We start from the raw sequence: 24,742 nt of genomic DNA on the forward strand, positions 1-24,742 counted from the left end.
GGAAATGATATAACCATAGCAGTCATTCCATGTATCGGACGGTCAAGCAGGAGAATACCGATTTGTGGTGTACCTTGTGGTACAGTGTATAATTGACATATAAAAGACATACAAGGCTGGCAATTTATAAATAAAGCCCATCTCCACATAAAGGAATGTGACAAATCAGCAGCTGCCAAACACTCTAGTGAATAATGTCATAATTTGGGATCAGGCTTGAATCGTATCTCTTGGGTTTTTGGATGAAATGTTTTTACTCTGTGCTCTTTTGGTTTGGTGCATAATTGAGAATGAACGCACACAGGCCGGGCTATCAAATTACACAAAATTGCAATATAACATGCTGTGCAACGGCAAGGCGAGCACTAGATGAAAGCTGTCACATACGGAATAATAGATTTTATCAAATAATTTGAAACAAACATTTTTACTTGCCACGGTACAGTTTTGGTGCACTTAACCTTGCTCATTTCTCCCATATTTTGTTTTTGCAATTTGTTGCTATTATACGTGCTTAAACACATTATTCATCAACACCCATAACATCGGTTTACAAAACAACAGTGCAAATAGAGGCATCAGTGGAGGATCTGCCACTAAATATTCATGTAATGTTTGGCCAATCACAGTTTGTGTTGGGCAGCCAATCAGGTGCGTGGTTTTATTGGCTTGTTTGTGGCAGTGTTTTCTGTCGACATAGCTAGTCAACCAATCAGTGAGGCAACATTGGTGCGGTTGAGAATGTGTCACTCAGTAACAGTTTTTATAACAAGCTGGTATCTGGCGAGAAACCGTATTATAAAATACTGTGGAAAACAACAACTACAAGGTGTCTATTGTTCTTTTATTCGTATCCGAGTATAAAGTGATATTGCCTTATTAAACGAACGTTATACAAAGCAGTCAATACTCACGTAATTTTCGTGTAAGGTTTCGACTAGTATCACAAGTCATCCTCACAACTAGGCACCACCGATGGGTTGGTGGCGCTGTTTCCTGCAACGGCCACTGCTACGGATACTAGTCGAAACGTAAACGAAAATTACGTGGGTATCGGCTATGTTTTGTAGAAAATTCATTTAATAAGTTGATATTTTACCAGCCTTATGAAGTTCTATCGTGATCTTACCTATTTCATAGAGAGACTGCCCAGCTTTTGGTTCCCTCATTGGAGATAAGGCAATAGCAGCCACTCCTTCTGTGCGTGCCTGGAAGCATATCCTCTCGCCGAGGGGCATTGGATTCAATCTCCAGTCGTAGCAGAATCCTTTGCAAGTGTTAAACTCTTGCTCGAAAAACGTTGCTATCGGTTTTAATAGAATACAAGAATACAGTGAAACTCTAGTTAGTATACACATATTGACTGGCAATGAGGTAACTAGTGTACGTCTATTCCCCCGAGGGACTTTGAATGACCAAAAAAGGGACCGAGAGGCCTCTCTTCTGGTCACTCATAGGCCCGAGTGGGAATAGACATACACTAGTTACCGAATTATATATTTGTTTTATAACACAGCTCGGTCCTAATTGTCAAATAAGAACAGAAATCTGGAAAAGAAAGGAAGTGTTGTAGTCGCTGAACGTCACAGGTAAAGGACTTGGTAACGTGCAACGGAGTGCTGTAGATAGTGTAACACATTGTACAAAAAACGGCTCTCTGTGAAGAAGCGTAATTTTACTTACAAACGGGTAATTTCTCAATCAAAATTTTTTAATTTTGAAAACAGACTTAAGGCCTGAAGCCTTTTGAAAGCATACGCATTAATTGTGTGACAAGGACGTTTTTCTTAACTATTATGTTGATTTCGATGACCAAATAGAGTGAAAGAATCACAGATATGTCATTCTATGCAGAGGCGAAAATTATTTTAGCATGTAAAAACGAATTTTCATGACATGTTTTACTCATTTTCTCAAAAACTACAGCACCTAATATTTTAATGTACGCTTTCTACTATCATTATCTTCAAACGGTGTTAAGTTTAACGGAAATCTGTGGACATCTGTTTTGTGTTTTTAAAAAAGTACCCAAATCCTTTAAGTAAGATTTGAAACTTTGCTTGGTGGGCATACGATATATAAAGGTTTGCGGTAACACCACGAATGATAATCTCTAAATGAGTTGTGGTGGTTTTGAAAAGATCTAATGATTTGAACTCGACGTTTCGATGCTCAGTAAACTGCGCCAATAAAGTATCTAAATACTTACAAATGGTCAGATTTATCGGAACCTGAAATCGTATTCAAAAAAATAATTATTCATTTCTATTCACCGTTAACTTCTGCACATTTTGACACATCTTTAATTGCGCTACGATGTTGTTGGGTGGATTTATGGGCACTTGAGTGGCTTAAGGTCGAATTTCAAAAGTTGCAAACCCCCTATTCACCCCAGTTCCAGAAGGGAACTCGCACAAGCACCACACACAGACAAAATCAAGACAAAAGACACAAGTTTACTTGACCATGAAATTTATTGACCGTGTCTATAACTCTAAAACTGCTGATATCCTATCCTCAGTTCTTAGTGTGTCCTCCATCACTGTCCTGAACGCCAAGGAGTCGTCTTCTCATACTCCCAATGAGACCTCTGATCTGTTTCTGGTCAATCCCCTGCCATTTCCTGATCAGGAAGCGTCGCAATCCATCGAGAGTGGTGTAAGGCTTTATGGACTTGTTCACTTTCTTCTGCTGCAGAAGTCACCCTCGGACGGCCACTCCTTGACAGATCGTCCCCATTTCCCTGAGCTTGGTAGTCATTTTATCATTTACTGACTGTCGCTGGTGACGTTGTAACCATGAGCTGCAGCTCGCATCGACATACCGGCTTCTATCAAACCAACGATCCGTCCTCTTTCCTGTTTGATCATTTGAGCCATCTTTCATGTTGTCTTGAACCACCTTTCCCTATCTCATCATAATCAGGGATTCTGGCTCTTAACCCATATTGTTGTATGCCTCCCATCTTTGACCCCTTTGCTTGGTTACTGACAATTATTGCTGATGTTCATCACAACCGATTTATCAAACAAGCGACAAAAAAAAATCGTTTATAAAAGGTGGGCAAAAGAAACGCTGATCTTACTCGTCACAATACAACGATTTAGCTTGAATAGGGCCTTTTACAACTTTTGAAATTCGACCTTAAGCCACTCAAGTGTCCATAAATCCAATCCACTAAACAACATCGTAGCGCAACACAAGATGTGTCAAAATGTGCAGAAATTAACGGTGACTCGAAATGAATAATTATTTTTTGGCTTACTATTTCAGGTTCCGATATATCTGACAATTTGTAAGTGTTTAGATACTTTATTGGCGCAGTTTAATTGTTTAACCTTACTCTGATTTCCACGAGTATTGCTCAAAACAAGCTATTGGACCTAGCACAACAATAGTTATTTGTTAAACATTTTTCAAACAGTGTAGTTGTTTTGTGTGTCCTGCTGTTAATGGTACTTACGTGCCGTCTTTCCGAATGGATCAAATGAAAACAGCCCAACACTGGCCGAACTAGTACTGAAACCCAATCTAGTCGGTACATAACTCTCAGAGTGATAGAGTGTCACGATTGGTGAAGTCTGACCAACTCTACCCAGTTTCACAGAACTAAAAACAAATAGACATTTCTAAAAGTTATAATAACAAAATCATGTTTGTATTTTTAATGGTGCGAAGAAAGACAATTGTTTTTACATGCAAAGCTGGGAAACTTTTTGTTTTTCTTTTTTTCTTTTTATACATTGTTTTTTTTTAAGATTTTTTCATTTTTTTTTATAAAGAAACTATTTAAGTATCGCGGCGATGTGGTTCATCCGATCTGACTAATTAAAGATTCAGTGATGTTGGAGATTGATCTACATCATATTGTGTGAGCAAGACACTAAATCTGTTTTGTTCTTGTCGTCGTTGCCGTCGTCGTCCTCATCGTCGCCGTCGCTGTAGTAATGTTGTTGTATTTGTTAATTTGTAATGTTGTTGTAATGTTAATATTGTTGTATTTGTATCTGATTGGCAGCCCTGTCATTTCATTTATTCCTCTCACCGTTTAAGTTTCTAAACAATAGGTTAACTCATGTTAAGCTTTAACGAGAGCGTCCTCTACCCCTGTTTAGCTTTATTAGCCCCTGACTTTGACGATGAAAACCGCTTTCTCCTTGTTTGTTCCATTTCCAGCGGATAACATTTGGCGTCTATGCAACGCACACAAACGGCATTCATCATCAACAATCGAAGAGTCGAAAAAGCTCTTGATATTCCGTTAGTCATTATGTTTATTATACATGTTTTCATGAATGAAAACCGAAAAAAATAATATTACCACATTATTCAAATTTGCTACTGACTATAGCTATGAGGCTTTGACTCTGTGCTGGAAGTTCCACACCGAAAGTGCAGATTTTTGAACCAACAAACGGGTAGACTTGACTCAAGTCCAAAGAGAGTCCGTGAGAGTCCTTTTATTTTCAGTCCCATCGCCTAAAATCAGAAAACTCCCCCGACCTGTGCCTATCCGCAGGATAGGGACCACAATAGCTACATTTTGACGGCGGATATATAGGGACCTCCCGCACGAGAACGAAACTTGAATCAAGTCTAACCAATGGGGCCCAAGCAATCCCAAACCAGGGTCTTGATTTTGAAAATGGACACGGGAGTCAACTGTCTGTTGCATCAATTGAACGATATAAGCCCTAATTCGATCAATAAAACAAAATCTGTTGACATTTTTGGTCGGAGAATTCGTACAGATTGGCTGTGAACTGTAAGTAATAGTACGAAAAGGAGTAGAGTTTTCATAACGGCGTAGATTCAAGGGACACGTTGCATTGTATCGGGCGAGTTCGTCTATGAAAAGCATTTGAAACCGTTTGTTTTAAATGCATATGGTTAGAAAGATGTTTTAAATGTAGAATATAATGATCCACACAAATATGACTCGAAATCGCATTGTTTTCCTTATACGTAGTGAACTAACACGGCACGACATTTTGTTGAGTAGAGTTTGTTTTTGACACCATAAAATGGCCGACCATGTGAGTTCTCAATTAAAGGCAGTGGACACTATTGGTAATTGTCAAAGACTAGCCGTCACTGTTGGTGTATCTCAACATGTGCATAAAATTAGAAACCTGAGAAAATTTGAGCTAAATCGGTCGTCAAAGTTGCGAGATAATAATGAAAGAAGAAAAAAACCTGGTCACACGAAGTTGTGTGCGTTTATATGGTTGATTTCGAGACCTCAAGTTCTAAACTTGAGGTCTTGAAATCAAATTCGTGGGAAATTACTTCTTTCTCGAAAACTATGGCGCTTTAGAGGGAGCCGTTTCTCACAATGTTTGATACCATCAACCTCTCCCCATTACACGTCACCAAGCAAGGTTTTATGCTAATAATTATTTTGAGTAATTACCAATAGTGTCCACTGCCTTTAAAACAAAACCACGCAATTTCGAGGCATGTTACGTTTAAACCATCTGTCTAACTATAATATTGATCTCATAACAACAATCCAAGGCAACGTGTCCCTTTCAATTCTAAATCACGAGTTAGCATCTGTAGGATGCACAATGTTCTTGTCTATGCAGTTTCTGATAAAAACGACAATTTCCTTCCAACAAATCACTGATTAATTACATCTACAAACCTCGGAGTATATAGCAGCCAAAACTCGCTGAATGTGTCACATTTGATTATCCCAGGCGTCTCTTCGGAAGTTTGGCTGGAACTTCCAGTGATGACAGTTTTGGAGTTTTGAAACACACCGATTTCTGTTAATTGAAAATTAAATCCATTATAACTTCGTTTCGGTGCTTAGTTTCAACAACTATAAGGTCACCAAAACAATCCATTTCAAGAGCGCCGAGGGCGGAACTTAGACAACCGCTGGCTTACTGGATGGCTGGCTGGCTCGTTCGTCTAGTCGGCCAATCTTGGTTCCGGTTTTGTTCATGTTTAGAGGGAAGGGGATGGTTAAGTAAGTGGAGCCGTTATAACTTACGATTGGGACTTTCACTGATCGCTTTAAGGTTACAAGTAGGGTAGGGAAAACGGTCGGTGTCCCCCCCCCCCCCCGAGTTATGAAAGGGGTTAACAGAGTTGGTTGTAAACAATTTCAATAAATACACAGGCTAACTTCGTATCAGGATGGGTATGCTGCTCTTACTCTGCGGCGAATATTCTTGCGAATAATATGAGTATTTGAAATTCGCGGTGAATTCGAACCAAAATTGCGATTGGATAGTGAATAATTATCGGTCATACTCGGTCATCCCTCGACCTGTCCGTAATCCGATCAACGCTTGCCAATGCATGCCAATGCCTTACAATAGCTTACGAACGATGCAAACGCTTACACACGCTTTACAAACGCTTACGAAAATCGTGGAAATAAAATTTGTGGAAATATTTGACAAAAGCTCAAACTTCGCCCATCCGCCGTGTCTTCGTAAGCGTTAGTAACTAATTCGGAACATTACACAAGTTAATCTCCACCTCCGTACGAAGATCGGTCTAAAATTGTCAAAGACCAGTCTTCTCACTTGGTGTATCTAAACATATGCACAATAAACCAAACCTGTGAAAATGCTCAATTGGTCGACGAAGTTGCGAGATAATAATGAAAAGAAAAAAACCGTGCCACCAAGTTGCTTGTCACACGAAGTTGTGTGCGTTTAGATCGTTGATTTCGAAACCTCAAATTTCAAATCTGAGGTCTCGAAATCAAATTCGTGGAAAATTACTTCTATCTCGAAAACTATGTCACTTCAGAGGGAGCCGTTTCTCACATTGTTTATACCATCAACCTCTCCCCATTAGTCGTCACCAAGCAAGGTTTTATGCTAATTAGTATTTTGAGTAGTTACTGATTGTGGTTAAAAATGGCTTACGAATACTTCACCAATATTTTAGAGAATTGTTGCGAACAATTGTCAACGTTTACGAACGCTTCCCAATGGACCGCCAATGCATACGAACGGTTACCAATGCTTACGAACGTAAGTTATATTCAAAGTTCCGTTGAGAATGTGTTGCAAATGTCTTGCAAATATTTAGACACAATTTGCAAATATAAATGGCATTCGGCACAGGCAGGTGTCCAGAGAGTATAAAAGGCCAAACTTTCAATTAAATTTCATCTTTTCACTGTGGCACTCCGAGTAAGATTGGTGGTTGTTGTGAACTTCCAGTTCCTGAATATACTTCGATGAGACATTGTATTAATACTAATTAGTTAATTAACTACAACAATGTAACTTGTTAATTGTAAGGTTAACTTTCATGTTTGTAAATAAAATGTTCCCAAAACTAGAAATAAAAAACGAGGAAAAAAAGGGTCAGTTGAAAACGAAGAAATAAACAAACAATTTCCAAGAATTGTGACTTTAAAACAGAAAGAAATATATAGTAAAAGGCTCCCGGGTCTCGGAATCTGTCTCAGAGGGTCTTGATCCCCGGCACCGGCCACGGCCACGGCCTCCTTCTCTCACACGTTTGGGTTTTCCCAATGTATGCATAATAGTGAAAATTGAATTTTTTCGTAAGCTCATTCGCAACATTCGCATCGCTCGTTGGCTTTTCGTTAGGCAACGGCAATCAGAGGCAAGCGTTGGTAACTATTTGTAATAGTCGTACGATATTGGTAAGGAGAAGTCGAGTGACGACCAAGGGCTGACCGAGGTGAAAATATTTATTCACTATCCAATCGCAATTTTTTGGCGAATTCACCGACGATTACGAAGACACGGCGGATATTGAGAAGTTTAAGCGACTGTCAAATATGTCTCTTCGTAAGCAAATTCGCCAGCAGATTCGCCACAGTGTGAGAGCAGCACTATCACAGTTTATTGTCTGTTACGCACGATTTTGTCCGACGTTGACGATTAAGTCGGACATTTGTTTAACCGTTGTGTGCGCCCCATTATTGTGTCCTACAAACCATTGTGTTCGCCCCAATGCGTCCTACAAACCATTGTGTCCGCCCCATTGTGACCTACAAAACCACTGTGTCCGCCCCACTGCGTCTTACAAACCATTATGTCCGCCCAAATGTGTCCATTCAACCATAATCAGTCCTCAAACAAATTATGACAAACTGAATAAAACACGCCTTAAATTAAAAGTTTACACATGGGGACATGAATTTTTGTTTTCAAACTCGCGACATCTACACGTCTTTTCTTACGCCCCCCCCCCCAAATTACCTTTAAAGTTTACGCATTTGGACAATCATGCACATGACATATTTATTTTTAAGCTTAGGTTACCGTTTCTTTAACAACCAGCCGAAGTTCATACACTTAATTATCAGTTATTCTTTAATATGAAGTCATTGGATTGGTTTGGTGTAATAAATGGCAGCTTGCATATGTCACACATGTGCTTCACAATAACTTTAAATCGCAATTTGATGGGTGTTACCTGAATATTGTTATTTTTATTAAAGTGACAGTTGACAGTAACAATAACACTAACACTGATTTATTGATGTGATCTGATGATGTCATCGCAACTTTACTGTCGTCACGTGGTCACTGTGTAACACATCACCCCCTTGCACTATGATCCGATCATCAACAGTGCACATTGTTATGCGTAGCAGGTATTCAGGTGTGCTAACTGCCCAGTTTGTCCTGTCTATAGCGGGACCCGCAGTACAGGAATTTGCACAAAACAAAAAACATTGCAAAAACGCGTACAAGTGCGCGAACGGGGGGATAATGAACGGGACGGGACAAAATTAATTCGACTGACAAATAATACAAAATGGAAAAAAAAGACATGGACGAGTAAATAATGATCCGGACGGGAAAAAATGCACGGGGGTAGGGAAATAATACGGAAATGAAAACAGAAAGGGGACTATAAATGATACGGGACAGGAAAAAAATAAACTGAACGGGAAAAAAATAAGGACAAGGTAACTGGTATTGTGACATTACTCTTTGCTTAGCAATTAAAATTGATACAAAGTTAAGATCAGTCGTAGTGCTTTGTGAAATCGAACAGCGCGGGAATCTAGCGGGACCCGCGCGTAGCGCAGGTTTCCCGCTAGTGCTGCTTTGTCACCATTTTAGACTGAAATTTCAAACATCGGACTATCAAACACGGCGGTGATATGTACAGATATACAAAGATATACAAAGTGGTCTTACCAATAGACAACCTTGCGTAAAGACCATCACCAAGGTAGATGAAAACATCCCCTAGCGCCAACACCCTTACAAAAACAAAAACTTATGTTTAAAATCAGAGATGAAAGAGCCGATTGAGTGAACAGATAGATAATTAGCATCAGCAATTTTACATCATACACAGGAAGTTCTGATAATATGGTTTTCAGAAAGTGCTGACTCAGCTAATTCGGCACTCTAAAGGAGTGCTAACCTATCACACAAAAAAGTGTTTTGCAAGCATGTGCTACACATGGTTAAAAAAAAGTTGTGTTTGGTAAACACAAATGCACCACAAGCCGTTCCACTTTTTAGGTGGCGCAAAAACAACACTCTCTTGATGTAAAATAGTAAAACTGTCACTCTCTTGTCCGAGTGGTAGCGGTTTCACTCTTTTGAGATTGTAAGTCATTCTGTGAAACTCTGTTTGAGTGAAAATGGAATAAACTTAACTCTAAATCGAGTTGAACGTACCCGTCTTTCACTCTAAAAAGAGTTGTCCGCAATAATCTACCATATTATGGCTCGATGTCGGGTTGTTCTAAAACCCCCTCGACCCCCTCGACCCCCACGACCCACGACCTCGACTTTTGTGCGATCTTTTTTTCTGTACACCGAAATTGCCACAGTTCACAACCTCAGCCAATCACGCACACAATTTTGTATGCTGACGTGGACTACCTTGCCTCGCACATCACAACACAGCGTACGAGACATACCATACACACGTAGTATGCACGAAGCAAACTTCGCGTGATTGGCTGCTGAGATCTGGCCTGTCGCAATAGGGATGTACAAATAATAAAATACGCGGTATTTCCACGTGTATCTCTTGGCCGATCCGAGATTATTATCCCAACTGGAAATATGTGTGTACTGCCCGAATACGATTACGGCCAACTCATTACGTGATGATCAGGCAAACCCATTTCCGGCCGATCGCTCCCGTCCTCCATGGCTACTAGTTGCTCTAAGCGGAGCTCAAGGTTGTAGACCCGACCGACCAAATGGCCACACGGGCGTGTTTGGGGTCCCCAGTCGGTGTGCACGTGACGTGCGAAAGCGGAGAGTAAATACTCCAAATTCCGTGTGGCTGATGCAGATATATAACCGCAGTCTCAGACTTGAAATCAAGTCTAGTCGTGGAGGGAAGTTGCGTCGCGGATCACACACTGTGAATTCTAAATCGGGGACTTAATTCTTACTCGGCCGTAAAGCGACATTTTATGAATTCGGAATTGGGACATTCTTCGAACACGGGGCGAACGTCGAGGGGTCGTGGGTCGTGGGCCGTGGGGGTCGAGGGGTTTTTAGAACAACCCCTCGATGGCGGACAAAACGAGTGGTTTTCAGTCTTTTACATTAAGAGAGTAGGATTCTGGATTATAATAATAATATCGAAGACTTATATAGCGCACGTATCTACCAAACAAGGTACTCTTCAAGGCGCTGAGTATACACACACTTTCATGAAGATAGGTTATTAGCACCTTATAAGGGTTTACAAAGTGATTTTATTTTATTAATTATAAAAACATCTTAATATTCATGTTTGTGATTAATTCAATTTTGTAAAAAGTGGACTCGTGCTTATCTAAGCGTTATTACGACACATTTTCCTTGTCATACGGTTCATAACGCTCAAGAAGAGTTAAAAATGATGATGCGCCTCAATTTTGACCTTTGAACTCTTACCTGAAAGTAATCTCGAATCGCTTTGCTGGAAGAGTCTCGGGGAGCCACTCAATGTTGCTGTTCCTCTCCGTTTGATACAATTGACACAATTGAGACGCAACTATAGGTCAAATATGTTTCAATTAATATCACATCAAGAAAGACTACATTAAAGGGTCTATGTACTTTTTGTAGGACAAAAAAACACAATGTCCACAGGATTACACTTAACTTACACAGTTTGAAGACAGTGATAGTAGAAAGCTTCCCTGAAAATATTACTGGCTGAGGTGCTGTGGGTTTTGAGAAATGAGTAAAACAATGTCATGAAAATAATTTTCGTCTCAGTGATCATGAGACGAAAATTATTTTAGCATGTAAAATGTATTTTCATGACGTTGTGTTTCTCATTTCTCAAAAACTATAGCATCCCACCAACTAACATTTGAAGGTATGCTTTCTACTATCATTATCTTCAAACAGTGTAAGTTTAATGGAAGCTTTGGACATTGTGTTTTGTGTGTTACAAAAAAATACCAAAATCGCGTGGAGCAATTCAACCAATCTACTGCCTGCAGTTTTACCGTTCCCGTTAACGGGGCCTGTGTCACCGGGCCTTTAGTCTTCAAAATACAACAAATGATGTATTGTGTGGAAAACAATATTGATGGTGTTTTGCAAAGGACAAACTAGACTTCGCTCTTTGGGTTCTCATGACGTCCTTTTGGGTTGTCCTATTTTTTGCCCAATTGTTTATTCAGCTGTTGCATTTTATGGTAATACAAATAACGATTATGATGCATTTTTGTAAAAGCGTTCACAGAGAAGTGTTGATACACTTTAATATGAAAACAACAAGGAATTATATAAGAAAAGAGGAGAGGTCTTTAAGGTACAGTTGTACACAGTTCAATTAACTCACCGGCGGGTATGGTCACAAAGATGGCAACCACGATGGCACACACAAATGTTCTGGCCATCTTTACTGCTTGCCTCTGCCCCTTTGGTGCAGTCTAAAACTGAAAAGGGTGAGAAACAAAATATGGTTATTAGTTATTGGTTGTTTACACTCGATTATGTCATATCAATTGTGTCATTTTGACACAGCAACTAAAACATTTAACTTTGTTCGGTATTTTATATTTATGTAATTGCGTAATACTGTACCTCTTTGATTCAACACGGGATGTTTGATTATAAGTGTCTTGCTTAAGGACACCAAGTGTCAACGCTGGGGATTCGAGCCCATGCACACTCTGCTGATCAGAAACACCAGGTTTTAAATTTGGTGCTCTTAACCACTCGGCTACGACACTTCTGTTACTTGGTAACAAGCAACGGATAGCTGCTGATAATATAAAACCATTGTGAGAAACGGCTTCCTCTGACGTAACGCAGTTTTCGCTTATGTTGAGTTACACCAAGACAGAAGACTGGTCTTTGACAATAATTTCCCAAAGTGTCCAGGGGTGGATTTCACAAAGAGTTAGGACTAGTCTTATCTCGAGTTAGGACGAGTTACTAGTCCTAACTTAGGACTAGCTGTACGTTTTTGATATCTCTTAGGACTAGTCCTAAGTTAGGACTGGTCCTAACTGTTTGTGAAATCGACCCCTCTGTCTTTAAAACAACAAAGATAAGCGAAGCTGCCGATCCCCCGATAGACAATTTGATGACTAACAGAAAAACCAACCTATGGCTTCGGACATTCACAAATTTTACCCCTGCCTGTACTTGCTTAAAATTACAAGTGATAGAGGGGATAATGATGGGTGAGTGCGAACGAGGAAGGGGAACGAATAGGCATGTGTGTTGGGGGTTAAAATCGTTGGTTGGGGGGGGGGGGCAATGGGGCGATTGGCCCGATATTTAACATTTTTTAAGTTATCAAAAGTTCCACTTTTCAAACATCCATATAATAATACCCTTTTTAATTGAGTGTGTTGTTTAAAGGGAAGGTACACGTTTGATAATTGTCAAAGACCAGTTTTCTCACTTGGTGTATCCAAAAATGCACACATTTCAGCTGAATTGTTCATGGAAGTTGCGAAAAATAATGAGAACAAAAAACACGCTTGTTGGACGAATTTGTGTGCTTTCAGATATAAATAAAAGACTTCTGCCTAAGAAGTCTTTTATTATTTTAGTGAGAAACTACCTCTTTCTCAAAATCTATACTACTTCAGAAGGAGCCGTTTCTCACAATGTTTTATACTATCAACAGCTCTCCAATGCTCGTTACCAAGTCAGTTTGTAGATTATAGTTTGTTCTGAGTAATTACCAAACGTGTACCTTCCCTTTAAGTTCATTTATTATTAGAAGTTTGTATCTTTTTTTGTATTAATATTCGTTTATTGTGTCATAATTGATACAAGTCAAGCTTAGTCAATACATAGGAGCTATGTTCATTTCGGGGTTTAAAAACTGTTATAATCATGAACTTTATTACTTAAAAAAAGGTATACATTTCAAGTTGATACACAGTTGCAATTTGGGGTTGTGGACATAACATTTATCTTTTATTTTAGTCCATGAAAAACATCAACTGTCATACTAATGAGTTTAATCTATTATTTTAATTTGTTTTATTAAAGTCGATTTTTTTTTTGTATTGAAGTCGATAAATAATGGCAAAAAAGAGTTACGGTCATTCAAGCTTTTATTGTTTCATGAGTTGCATAATGTGATGCAAGTTTTATGACAATACATAATTGGAATAAGGGGTTATGGAAATTTAAGATGTCTATTGTTTCAGTCAAATCAACTGAAAATTGTATAAACTTTAAGAGTCTTGTAAAAGAACAATGTGTCTCATTGGCAACCGTTTGAATACATTTCAAAGCACTACGTCAATGCAACGAAGAGTAATGGACAATCAAGTTTGCTCTTTGTTTAACTCACTCATCTGCATATGGGTGATTCCATGTCAGACCAACGCACTTTTACCTCATCAAAAATTGCCGTGTTTGTTGGTCCTAATGAGCGCAATGAATTTTTAGCCCAATCCGACATACCATGTTGCCAGGGCAACATTTTTGTAAAAATACGTCATAATCAAATAATTTGTCAAAAAAAACAAAAGCAACGAAATAGAAATTACTTGATAGAGCATTTCTTCCAGTAAGAAGTAAATTAGACTCAATTGATCAACCCAGTTGCAAGAGAATCATGTAAGAAAAACGCCATCGTTGCACAAATTTGGTGTGCTTTCAGATGCATCATAAAAAATAAAAGGCTTCAGCTGAAATCCTCTAGTATTTGAGTGAGGAGTAACCTCTTTCTCAAAATTATTAGAGAAATTATTGTTTATCAACAGCTCTCCGCTGCTCGTTACCAAGTACGTTTATGCTAAAAATTACTGACTAATTACCAACAGTGTCAAATGCCTTTTAAAATTGAGTTTAGAGTCATACAGTTGGCTATCACTGTATACTGATCTTATTTAGGCAGTTTAGATTCCATAAAACAACTCAACACTAAAAAGTTGAGGTGTCGTAACAATTCTCCCTGAATGCGGACATCCGGACAGCCAGACAGACAGGTGGACGGACAATAGCAGCTCGCAACAAATGACAGGCTTGTTACTCGGGTAGGATTCGAACCCAGAACCTTTGCCAATCTAATAAACCACCGAGACTACCCTGTAGCTAGAGGCAGTTCGAATCATATAATTTTAGCGGCAGCGGATATCGCAAAGATTTAATAGATGTTAAATTTGCAAAAGGGATAACGGATATTATTTTGTTCTTACCCTTACACCGATGTGGGTTCGACTCCCACCGAGTAATATGCATTTTATATTTAAAAAAATCACAGTAATCCGGAAAGTACCGAGTATTCAGTGCTTACACATATCGGTGTAAGGGTAAAATCACTACTAACTCTACCGTTAAATTTTAATCTAAACAATATTTTCAGTATACAATAATGTGTTCATCACTGACAAATAACCACTATCTGACAGCCCCGAAAATATCAATGCATCAAGTGTCTTGGGTAAGGGTACATCAGTCGTACAATCGATGTGAACGATTGTTGTTATGCTAAACAGTGAAAGTTAAAACATTGCAACTGTGTTTCATCAAATTATGAATGTTATTCTATTATTCTTACTATTCTTATTATTTTAATCATTAGATACAAAAAATACTAGCTGGACAGGGGCTTTCATATTTATACAAAACTACAAAAACTGTCGTCTTGAGATGTGTAAAACCAGACCCCTGCCAATGATAAAAATATAATTATATAATATAAAAAGGAGATTGCATTCAAACGCTGCTAAAACCACACATTAGAAGACATTAAAACAAAGCAAATCCATAATATTGCAAAAACAGCACTCACACAACATCATAACAAGAAGAGAAAAGGACAACCATTTAAAGTCTAGCCAAACACGAATGGACTTAAAACCCTCTAAAGCCAAAATAGAACTGGTATCAAGAACAAGTTCAAAACAATGAAGCATGAGCTAAAAAGTGAATGTTTAAATTGTTACCCTCCAGACGTAAAATTGATGTTATCCGTCCCACTAGCTCAGGATGTGTTCGTACTAAAAACCACCGATGTAAAATTGATGTTCACCTTCCAACAGCTTTCACAGGTATAAATAATTGAAGTACAATTGGTACTAGCAACTGAGAAAGAAAATCACGTTTACATTGTCTTTGCCAGGCATGCGCAAGTCGTTTTTGTGGGCGTGTTTTTTTGTTGTTTAGAACAATAGATAACTGAAAGAAGATAAAATCGATCGACGCAGATTGCTGTTTGCTGTTGACAAATGGTGTGTTAAAATGTATGTGTTAATTAAATACACCTTGAAGGGACCTAGGTTCATGGTTGCATATTGTTTTTAAGTAACCGGGGGGAAAATGTCTGCATTTGTGGTTAATGTTTCTTTTTTAGTTGTTTGGTTATTTCATTATTCGGGTGTTATAAAGATTAGATTTTTGAGCGAGACTTTTTACAAAATCCATACAAAAGGTCTCACATCTGATAATCCTTTACGTAGCTGTCAAACTCAACAAAAGGTAATTGATTATATTAAATATTTAATTGATTTGTTCTTTTAGATTTTTTTCCCACAGAAATGATTGCCCATATGGCTGATAATTTGATCCCTTCGTTAATAACACATTACTTATATTGTTTTAGTTAAAGGAACGTTACCTAACTGGAAGGAAAACAAAATTGTAAAGATCACAGGTATACATCAAACTTACACGGTCTAATGATGATGATAGTAGAAAGCATCCCTTAAAATATTTCTGCATGAAAAGCCATACTTGATGAGGAATAAATAATTTAACTTGGAGTTTATCGCTCAGTGAGCGTTTTATTCATTTATGTCATGCAAAATGTGTAAATCACTTCTTTTTTTTTTTACTATTTTCTCGTAACTGAGATGGCTGATCGATCTCAAACTTGTCAGTTTATGTATGTCAGTTTATGTATATGTTGGATTACATAAAGTGCTTACACTACCAGCAGCTGTTTCGTTAGCAATGTTTCTTTAAACAGAAAAACGTTAGAATATAACAAACAAAAACACTTGACTTTGTGGATTTTTTTTTTTTAATACATGTGTTAATATTTGCTAAATAATAATGCAATCATTTTATATTGACTCATGAACGACTCATGAAGACAAAAATAGCCTGTTCTGTATCGTTCTGCCGGCTTCTCTTTAAGCATATCGCGACACTTTGACAAAATTATTTGTGTTTCTTTTGTTAGCATGGTAAACTCAACTTCATTATGTTTGTCTTTGGAAGTTTTCTTTGTCTTTTGTTTATTTTTGTCATTTTCTGTTTATCTTTTGATTAATAAATCATCAGTTTTGCTGAGTTTTTCCGTGCAAGTTGAAATCTCATGCCGTTCAAGGTAAGTAAATAGAACATCCTGTTGGTTCGATCGAGATTCCAGATTGACGCGCCTATTGTGTCGGTATTCCTATTGTGTTCTCTTTAAACAAATGATCTTTTGTGTTTCAGGCGACAATCTCTTACACCGCACCGGGCTTAGGGACGTCATTCAGGTGTTAATAACAGGTGTTTGTATTTGTTAAACGTGGTAGAGATCGTCCTTGCCACTCAGTTATTGCCAGACTTTTTGCAAAAAATATTGAAACTTAACCGCTTTGAATACATAGAACTGATTTGATGTGTACTGAATTTGATATTAAAAAATAATAACACAAACCAGCCCTTTCTGTAAAAAGTGTTCAAGAAAAAGGTTCAAAGGTTTATGTGATATATCCTAAACTCAATCAACTTTTGCAGAGTCTTTTAGAGACATAATAACATTCGAATTCAATAGCAAAGACAACGGCGCTCCCACCCATATACAAGTTTTGGTTGTTCTTGCAGTGAATTTGCAAGCGGAAAGTGTTCATAAAAAACAGTCACAGATTCAGTCGATACTACTAAAACAAGAGGAAAGTCTAACTAGCACTTGTTAGCGTGTACAAATAAATAAAAAAATCCACAAAATTTATTGAGAAACTTTCACTTCTTAAATCTGAGACACAAAATCCCACATTACTTTAACATTCAGTCCAAATTCGTACGTACTAAACTAAAACTCATACGAGAGCTTCCAAAGAGCCTTTTTAAGGCGTTCCTGCCCATGGTTGCCAATGCACGGTCAGTTTGTACCTTAATGACACTGGACACTATTGGTAATTGTCATAGACAAGTCTTCTCACTTGGTGTATCTCAACATATATGCATTAAATAACAAACATGTTAAAATTTGAGCTCAATTGGTCGTCGAAGTTGCGAAATAATAATGACAGAAACAAAACAAAAATGGCGCACGAAGTTGTGTGCGTTTAGATGGTTGATTCCGAAACCTCAAATTCTTAATCTGAGGTCTCAAAATTAAATTCGTGGAAATTACTTCTTTCTCGAAAACTATGTCACTTCAGAGGGAGCCGTTTCTCACGATGTTTCATACCATCAACCTCTTATCATTACTCGTAACCAAGTAAGGTTTTATGCTAATAATTGTTTTGAGTAATTATAAATAGTGTCCACTGCTTTAAGTTCATGTCGAAAGCTCCTTTAACACAACCCTTAAATCTCACTTAACGTGGGGTTATTTTGCGTCTAGCGAAACAAACTGAGGGTTGGTCAAGGATTAGTCAACTATTCAATGAACACTGTTCAATTTCGATGGAGCTCTATGCAGCTCTATGGCCGTATCCGAATTGGCGGCTACGGCTACAGCTACGGCCGGATCGCTGCGTCGTCATGCGTTGAAGTATAGGACGCCCTTAGCAACACCCCTTGCAACGGTCGTAGCCGCAGCCGTAGTCACCAATTCGGACACGGCCTATAATCCGGTTGCACAAAGCACTGATAAAAAATAAATGCTGATTTCGAACGGCTGAAAAGAAAGCAGTGTAGCCTATTGATGTTTTAATCCTAATAACATGTAAATTTACATAGTATTTGCATGTCCAGTATTTGATTGCATGAACATGCATTATTCATAGCTTGTATTCCAAGTGTTGAACGAATAACCCAATCTAAAGCAGAACCTCCCTTGCTAGGGTCATTCGTTTAGAAAAGGTTGAGTTAGTATAAACGGGAAATACGAAAAAAATATATATCAATTTATAACGTGGAAGTGGGTTCATGGTGGAATATGCTTGAAAAAGACGTTTATGAATAATACTTCGTCATAATCTGGGGAAAAAACGAAAACGCTTATAAAAACGAATCTGAGATGAAGGATAATTGTTGGTTTTCCAGGCAATGTGCATAATTTGCAATTTTAAGGGTAGTGAAATCGAGATTTGTTAAAGAAAAACATACAACGCGGGAACATGTATTTCCCTAAAATGACAAGTCTTGTCTTATTGACATCAGGACCCAATTTCATAGAGCTGCTTAAGCACAAAATTTTGCTTAAGCAAAAAAATCCTTGCTTAGTAAAATCAGATTACCGGCGAAGACTCCACTCAATTGTTATGCTAAGTAACATCAGCAAAATACCAGTCACAAGCAATGTATATGGCATGAAATTTGGGCCAGTAACATGTGTAAAATAAGCGAGCTATTTTCGTGCTTAAGCAATTTTTTTGCTTAAGCAGCTCTATGAAATTGGCCCCTGGTGTTTAAATACTTGAACAAATAATGTGAAGCTCACGAAATGGGGACAGTTCGAGTACAAAGTAAAGGAATTTTTATAACAAGTTCAAAGATACTTTAAAATACTGAATTTGAAGTTCAAAAGGGATAGGTTTAAAGGTATACAACAATTGTGAGTTACCTATGGGCTTTAAAATCTATGTAACACCGCAAACAATGCCATTTTGGCTTCGCCACCCTAAGCGTGGTATCCCTTTCCAGTCGCAAGATAGCGGCTTTAAGAATCTGTTCAAGCCATAACGCCTTGACAAAAGCCTAATGTCACTAGGGAATAGGACTAAACGTAATAATTGTAATAGGTTATATACTCTTAGTCTTCTGTTTGGGACACAGATGTAACCTTAAACTTTGGTTTGGGCACTAGTCTGGTGACCAGTTGATTTGTTGTTTTGCTGTATGTTTTCAAAGCATAATATACTGTCTAAATCATGCATCGCTCTCATTGTGATGTTTTTTGTGGTACATTTAATATTTGAAATGTGTAAGTTCCTTCATTTTCCAGTCAGGACAAGATTTCGAAATAAAAGTCACGCAAAAATGAATTAGTATAAAAGCTAATGTCAGGGCACCATTAACGAAAGCAATGACGTGACATGAATCGTAGAGTACGTGTCCGTATTACAAACTTGAAAAGGAATTATTATTATCAACGCCTGACGTGCGCCCTCAAACTGGATTTACCGGTAATATGTGACCCTGCGCGTTTCGATATACTTTGATAAAAGTAAACTGTATGTTGAAGGAAAGGATTAATTTAAGCTAACAACAAAAAGAAGTGTCATTTCAAACAAGTCAAGGAAGTAATTTGTGATGTTATGATTTTGATGAAAATTGTGTATCGTTTTATCATTTGTTTTATGTTTTCATTATATTATATGAAAAAGCGTCCCCACGTGTGCATTAGCCTGAACATCTGACGTCACACTTCAATGCTCCTGGATTACGCCACAGAGTGGCATGGAGCCTGCGTCAAGATCATGACGGTCACGTGGCACGGATGTATCGTTGATCTCGCATTAATTTCGTCATCAAACTGTACGTACACGTTTACATATAAAACATCATTATATGGATGTACAAGAAGTGTTATACAAGCATGTTCTGTCCAATGATATCGCTGATTCTGTAAAGCCAATACCTGTTCTTCGGGGGACCAGTCTATCGGTTCGATTTCTTCATTTGTGCCCAAAACAGTATACATTAGAAAATGTTGCGAAAATTCACTAAATCATTGAAAGCTAGTACGATAAATGTTATCGTTTTATGAGCTTCGGCGTGAAGTCTCTGGTGTGTGTGTGTGTGTGTGTTCTTGATCGGGCCTACAAGTTTGTTTTGGGAGATTAGCCAACACTTATAACTATATTTTTCCAGCGGCAGATGTGAAACCGTAATAACGTATTCAAGCTGATCCTTATCAACATAGAACAGAAACAATAAGTGATGAACTGTTCGTCAATGAAAAATAAATTATGTTTTATAATAAATAGGCCCTATTAAGAGACTAATTAACTTTAGGTAGGTATTGTTCCACGGTTATACAATTTTTTAGTAGAAACAATTAAATGTGTTGCAGTAAGTTTATGCACAAGACCTTTTTAACCTTCAGCCAATCAATCAATTTTCGGACCTCTGTTTCTCCCTCTGTCCCTTTCTCTCTATCACACTTTGGATCATTTGCATATGCCCTTCATATGGATCTGTTAGTAGACTGACTGTATTGCAGAGGGAGCATTTCGCCAGGGGGATTGTGTGTTAAACGTCAACAGATTCGTTTAAATTGATGTATGTAAGTACTGAACACTTTAATTGTCAAACGAATTTTGAATACACGATCTATGTTTTTTGTATTAACCAAATAACATAGATTGTATGTTCCATCTATTTTGAGAAAATACTTATCGTAATATTTTTAGATCAGACTAATAACTAAAATATCAAGCCGAGTTCTACTGTCTTTCTGAAAATGTTTTAATGATGAACTATTCCAGTCATGCTTAACGTGTATCTCGCATAATTGTTTAGGTATATTTGTATGAACTTCCTTCGCTGTAGTAATATTTAGTAATACATTTTCGTTACAAACAAATGTTGTACATGCATTTTTTAAGTGTGTCATTTTAATGCTAATTTACATACTTATTTATAAAGAAAAGGTAACATGTCAAAGTTTAAACAACCTACACAGTAAAAACAAGTGTTTAGGTTTTAAACACTATTTAAATAGATTTCGAACGCGTCAAATGGTTTTGGTTAAACACTTATAGGGACCATGAGTTGTGTTGTAAAGCAGTAGTTTTTGCAAATTTTCTTAGTAAAGTCACAATCCCCTTAAATATCAAACTTAAACACTGATGTTTAGAACCTTTCATGTACTGAACACTATTTAAACGCTTCCTAAACACATTCTAACCCAATGTAAACGGCTGATGCGTCAAACTAAACGCGTCAACCGTTGACAGTTTTTACTATAGCCGTTTGTTTGCGTGCGTTTACACAACGCACGGGACCAATGGCTTTACAGCCCAGCCGAAGGATGAATAAATCATGGTTAAGTGTCTACGACAAGGACTCGAACCCACACTAAATAGAAGGTAACAATTAGAATATGTAGTCACAATTTCAAGAGAAACATAAACCCTCTCTTTTTTTAGGGTTTATGTATCCAGATTGTATCTATTTAGTCCGAACCGGACGGACACCATATTCGAGTAAGCACAACAAGGTAGCACACACGATTCGCTGTGTTATTACGTAAAGTCGTTCAATACAAATATATATTACAATTATGATCGTACTTTTTTAGGTAGCTGTGTGAACAGATTGGCGATAGGCCTACTTGTTCTCCCGTTTGGTATTACCAATTAATAATATGTAAAAACAATATATAGTTATCATATAGTGCATTTCACAATAACGTATCAATGTGCGCCACAAAGTGCCCTGCCGCCGATTTCACCAAACTCATCCTAACTTCGGATTTATCTTAGGACTTAGGACGAATTAAGTTCCCAATCCAAAGACGTAGGACGCATTAAACCAACCCTAAGTTAGGGCGGGTTAATCGTCCTAGCTCGAAATAGGATTAATCCAAGCGTTTCGTGAAATCGGTAGCAGGTAATTTGGGGCTAATACTATTCCTACAATCTTTCTGAGCTCCATGGGGTACAAAACAATGGCGCTATTGCGCATACACGATATCAACCCCTTCCCTCGCAGGTACCAATTTCAACTCCTTGGTGAGAGGAGCAATTATAGTAAAGCATCATGCTCAAAAACAAGTGACATGACCGTGATTCGAACCAACAATCAAATGACTTAATAACCATAACTTGAATTCGAAGCTCTTGAATACTCGGCCATGACACAATGTATCTATGGAAACGTCACTTTTCAAAGTTTAATCATGTTTTCTATCAGTGACGTTCACACCCTTCTCTTTATATAGATATTTATGTTAACTTTGTTTTGTATCTAATAACTGCTTCTTTTTTTCGATGTACCGTGTTTTTACAGTAGGTCTTTTGTGACCTTTGTGCAATTAATATATATTTAAATTTGTAACATATTTATTGTAATGATTGTGATTAAAATACAATTCAGTGTGTTGCTGTGACTTTTAAAATATGTTTACCAAAACCATAGCAAAAAGTACGTGAGTTTAGTTAATGACGTAATCTTTCATTAAGACTTAACATTCTTAAACGTTGGCAGGTGATAATTTGTTCCGAAACAGGTGGTTGTTTGTTTGTTTGAGTGTGTGTTTGTTTGTTTATTTGATTGTTTTTCTGTTTCAGCACGGCGTTAAGGTATTTACAAATACAAACGTAGTTTTAAACAAAATACTTTTAAAAGATCAATACAGTTCATGCTCATACAAAAGATAATATCATACAAGGTTAATTAAAATCAATTATTAGCTGTAATGTGTTTTGTATGACATTGTAATAAATTGTTTGTGTAAATTCCCACGGTATTGGGAAAATTGATTTTGTATTAGTTTGCATATTACTAATCGAATTCCAACTCAGATGCATATATCTCTCTACTGTATTAAACCGGATTTTTCTTCGAATGAATCAAAGTATCAGTGCAATGATGTAGGTCAAAACTTTCAGCTGTAGATAACAGCAAATAAAACTGAAATACTGCCTCACTCGAATCATATTTCCGTGACGTTTCTCAAACAAAAAGACACTGAATCACAACTTTCCCCCTTTTGTAGGTTCATAAATTGAAATTTCAAAAAGTCTTTTAATAGCAAATACAATTGTCTTTATCTGCTCTATAACATTGGATGACCGTTCGATGACATTTTGTTTTATCCCATTTCCAGATTGACACAAGAAAGACAAACTTCTAAACTCTTGATTGACGGGGGGAAACTGCCGTTTGAGATCGGGTACGTCCACTATGAACTTCCTATTATTTACTTCGTTTGCTGATACTTAACTGATTTTTTTTTTTTTTTTTTTTTTGACGTTTATCTTTTAAACCAAACCTTATTGTTCTGACTTTTGATTTATCATTTGAAAATCATGTTTATGATAAATCATTTTTAATGGTATCAAAAGCATCATTTGAAATTTTACGTAACTTTAAACCACAAAATAAATTGACAACGGTTCCTAAATTTAACATCTTGTTGTTACAAACCATGGTAAATAATCAAGCAAACGTTTTGTAATCTAGTGAGCTCACGATTCTGTTGGTTTAGAGACTAATAAGGATAGGTTTTTCAGCCAGTTTAAGATAAAATAAAATGAAAATATGAAAATAAATTTTCAATTAAACACCTCGCTCTTAAAATCTTGTTCGAAATTGAATGCTCGGCTGCAGCAATATTCTAAAATAAATTGAAAAACTCAAAATGATTTCTGAAGTTGCTTATAATTTTTATGTAGAGGCATTATTTATACGTTTGTTCTGTGAAAAAGATGGTTGCCCGAAGTTAAACATGCCGCGACTTGCCTTGCACGGCGTCAGATCACTTAATGTTATCACTAAAAGCACTGTGGGGACACACCTCTTTTGGGTATTCGCCACCAACGTTGAAAACATTCTCAATTGACTATCAAGCTGAGCCTCGTAGTTTTACTTTAAATCTTCGGGCTTAACGGCATCCAGCTAATAATGTGAACGATCTGTGCCTAACATTATTATAAATAACAGTGTTGCAAATAATAATGTGGGTGGGGTTAAAGATAATGGAGGGAGCACTCAGGGACATTTTGAGGAATTGGTTTGGTAAACGGCATTTCAAAACGGAACGCAATGTTGTTTTGACGTTTAAAAACATTTTCAGTATGCAAAAGGTTTTGAGATAGGCCCTGTTCTTATTTTATATTTGTGTGCTTAAGTTCTTTTGTTTATAGATTTGTTTTCTTAATTTAGTTTAGTTTAGGTTTTTTTTTAGTCAATGAGCAAGTTATTTTCAATTTGTCACAAATAAAGGCAGACCAAAAGACAGGCCGGACCCGTATTAAAGAGGGCATGAGATCTTGAAAAAAAAATTGTATCCCTTTTTAGCCGCATTTTAATTCAATGTCAGTAGTTTTTTAAGGAGCGATACACTGAAACTATCTGCACTTTGGTTCTTCACGAAACATTTTCCCACGGTTGACTGAACACCTCGTTCAGACAGGCATTCCAGGGCTGCGTCGAACCAATAGAGTAGGAGTGACTCAAGGTCAACCTATACAAATATTGGTTTCCGACACGCGAACGTTATGTATTGT

General features: G+C 37.4%; 2 protein-coding genes across 2 annotated transcripts in view; one reads left to right on the forward strand and one right to left on the reverse strand.

The window, feature by feature from the left end:
* LOC139939589 (uncharacterized) overlaps positions 1–15,446 on the reverse strand; it is an 84,564-nt gene extending 69,118 nt beyond the window's left edge. Inside the window, exons 1-7 of the mRNA XM_071935601.1 lie at positions 15,350–15,446; positions 11,770–11,866; positions 10,869–10,968; positions 9,156–9,220; positions 5,648–5,771; positions 3,464–3,609; positions 1,130–1,303 (exon numbers count right to left, since the gene is read on the reverse strand). Of these exons, the coding sequence (XP_071791702.1) occupies positions 1,130–1,303; positions 3,464–3,609; positions 5,648–5,771; positions 9,156–9,220; positions 10,869–10,968; positions 11,770–11,827 (667 nt within the window). The 5' untranslated portion in view covers positions 11,828–11,866; positions 15,350–15,446. The remainder of the gene's footprint in view (positions 1–1,129; positions 1,304–3,463; positions 3,610–5,647; positions 5,772–9,155; positions 9,221–10,868; positions 10,969–11,769; positions 11,867–15,349) is intronic.
* A 5,257-nt stretch (positions 15,447–20,703) lies between these two features.
* Positions 20,704–24,742, forward strand: part of LOC139939728 (uncharacterized) — an 80,703-nt gene continuing 76,664 nt past the window's right edge. Inside the window, exons 1-2 of the mRNA XM_071935819.1 lie at positions 20,704–20,793; positions 23,341–23,406. The gene's annotated coding sequence lies outside the window, so the exon portion shown is untranslated. The remainder of the gene's footprint in view (positions 20,794–23,340; positions 23,407–24,742) is intronic.

The sequence above is a fragment of the Asterias amurensis genome, chromosome 7 (genome assembly GCF_032118995.1).
Source record: "Asterias amurensis chromosome 7, ASM3211899v1".
NCBI classification, from domain to species: domain Eukaryota; kingdom Metazoa; phylum Echinodermata; class Asteroidea; order Forcipulatida; family Asteriidae; genus Asterias; species Asterias amurensis.